General features: G+C 54.7%; 1 protein-coding gene across 5 annotated transcripts in view; it reads right to left on the minus strand.

Annotated features, from left to right (window-relative positions):
- Positions 1–740, minus strand: part of ccdc50a (coiled-coil domain containing 50a) — a 352068-nt gene extending 351328 nt beyond the window's left edge. For all 5 annotated transcript variants that reach the window (XR_013496235.1, XM_078204322.1, XM_078204314.1 and 2 more), the window contains exon 1: positions 600–740. Coding sequence is in view for 4 of the 5 variants with exons in the window: in XM_078204322.1 (XP_078060448.1) it covers positions 600–648 (49 nt within the window). In the remaining variant the exon portion in view is untranslated. The remainder of the gene's footprint in view (positions 1–599) is intronic.
- Between the last annotated feature and the right edge of the window lie 1518 nt (positions 741–2258).

The raw sequence follows: 2258 nt of genomic DNA on the forward strand, positions 1-2258 counted from the left end.
GAGGGGGTGAGGGGGTGAGGGTGAGGGAGTGAGGGTGAGGGAGTGAGGGTGAGGGAGTGAGGGTGAGGGTGAGGGGGGTGAGGGTGAGGGGGGTGAGGGTGAGGAGGGTGAGGGTGAGGGGGGTGAGGGGGGTGAGGGTGAGGTGGGTGAGGGTGGTGAAGGGGGTGAGGGTGAGGGGGTTGAGGGTGGTGAGGGGGTTGAGGGTGAAGGGGGTGAGAGGGGTGAGGGGGGTGAGGGTGAGGGGGGTGAGGGTGAGGGGGGTGAGGGTGGTGAGGGGGGGTGAGGGTGAGGGGGGTGAGGGTGAGGGGGGTGAGGGTGGTGAGGGGGGGTGAGGGTGAGGGGGGTGAGGGTGAGGGTGGTGAGGGGGGGTGAGGGTGAGGGGGTGAGGGTGAGGGGGGTGAGGGTGAGGGGGGTGAGGGTGGTGAGGGTGAGGGGGGTGAGGGGTGAGGGGGGTGAGGGTGAGGGGGTTGAGGGTGAAGGGGGGTCAGGTGAGGGGGGTGAGGGTGGTCAGGGTGAGGGTGGTGAGGGGGGTGAAGGGGGTCAGGGTGACTCTGTGGTGTGGGGGGTCTCAGGCCCTGTCCCTCTCCCCCGGTTCCTACCTGCATTGACGGCGGGGAGGTTGCTGTGGTCGATGCTGAATTCCGCCATGTCCCCGGCTCCCTCTCTCAGCCTCTCCGCCGGGCGGTGTCTTCGGCGCCCCGCACGGTCCGCCCCACTCTCCGCTCCCCGCTGCCCCTGTGCCCCGCACTGAGTCCGAGCCACTCCCCCTCCCCCCGACCCCGCTCCCGGAGATTGGTTCCGCCCGGCGCATGCGCACTGCCTCTGGCCGGGAGCCGAGAGCGAGCAATCTGCCAGCCATTGGGCATGCGCAAAATCCGTGGCAGCATAAATACCTTATATATATACCCATACATATACCTCACAATATATCCCTATACATACACACCCATACATATACCTCACAATATATCCCTATACATACACACCTGTACATATACCTCACAATATATCCCTATACATACACACCTGTACATATACCTCAGAATCTGTCAAGTGACTGTGGATATTAGATAAAAGCAAATTACTGCGGATGCTGGAGGGTAAGAGGAGGGGCGAGGAAGATCCTTACCCTCTGATTTCAGCTTCTCTGCCGTTTGGCCGTTCACACCTTCCATTCTCTCTGGGGACTGCCATTAGCAGCCTTTCCCCTGGTTTCTGTGGCTATGACTCATCTTTCATTCCCTCACCCTGCGGTATAAATATCTCCCACTTTCTGTGCCTTTTAGCTTTGACAAAGGGTCATCTGGACTTGAAACATCAGCTTTTCTCTCCTTATTGACTGTGGATATTAAACTAGTCTTTTGTTTCCAAACAAAAGATTTGATGGGAGAAGCTGATGTAATTTAAGATTTAAAAATCTCCCACATTTACATTGCAGCAAACTTCCCTCCATCAAACTAAACTATTCCCCTCACACTCCTGCTGATTTTCTTTTGTCCAGTTCTCAGTCAGTGCCAGTCACTTTACCCCATCAACATTTCCCTCACCCCCCAACCCCCGACCCTCCGGCCTGGGAATCAGGGATCCCCTTCCCCTGGCTCACTCACTTAATTCCTCTGTTCAGATCTCCCACGGTGTTCCACTCACAACTAAGTTTAAGTTTATTTATTAGTGTCACAAGTAGGCTTACATTAACACTGCAATGAAGTTATTGTGAAAATCCCCTAATCACCACACTCCGGCACCTGTTCGGGTAACACTGAGGGAGAATTTAGCACGGCCAATGCACCCTAACCAGCACGTCTTTCGGACTGTGGGAGGAAACCAGAGCAGCCAGAGGGACGGGGAGAGTGTACAGACTCCACATAGACAGTGGCCCAAGCCAGGAGCAGGAGTAGGCAATTCAGCCCCTCGAGTCTGCTCCATTCAGTACGATCATGGTTGATCTCACCTTGGCTTCAACTCCACTTTCCTGCCTGTTCTCCATTACCCTTCAACCCACTACTAATTAAAAGTCTGTCAGTCTACTCCTTAAATTGTCCCGGCATCCACTGTACTCTGGGGTAGTGAATTCCACAAAATCACCACCCTTTGAGAGAAGGGTGCCCCCCGTTATCATAAAACTATGACTTCTTATTCTAGATTGCCCCACAAGAGGAAACATCCTCTCCAAGTCTACACTGTCAATCTCCTTTCGCATCTTATATACCTCAATTAAATCTCCTAACATTCTTCTAAACTCAAGAGAGTATCGGACT

This window comes from Mustelus asterias, chromosome 3, assembly GCF_964213995.1.
Source record: "Mustelus asterias chromosome 3, sMusAst1.hap1.1, whole genome shotgun sequence".
In the NCBI taxonomy this organism is placed as follows: domain Eukaryota; kingdom Metazoa; phylum Chordata; class Chondrichthyes; order Carcharhiniformes; family Triakidae; genus Mustelus; species Mustelus asterias.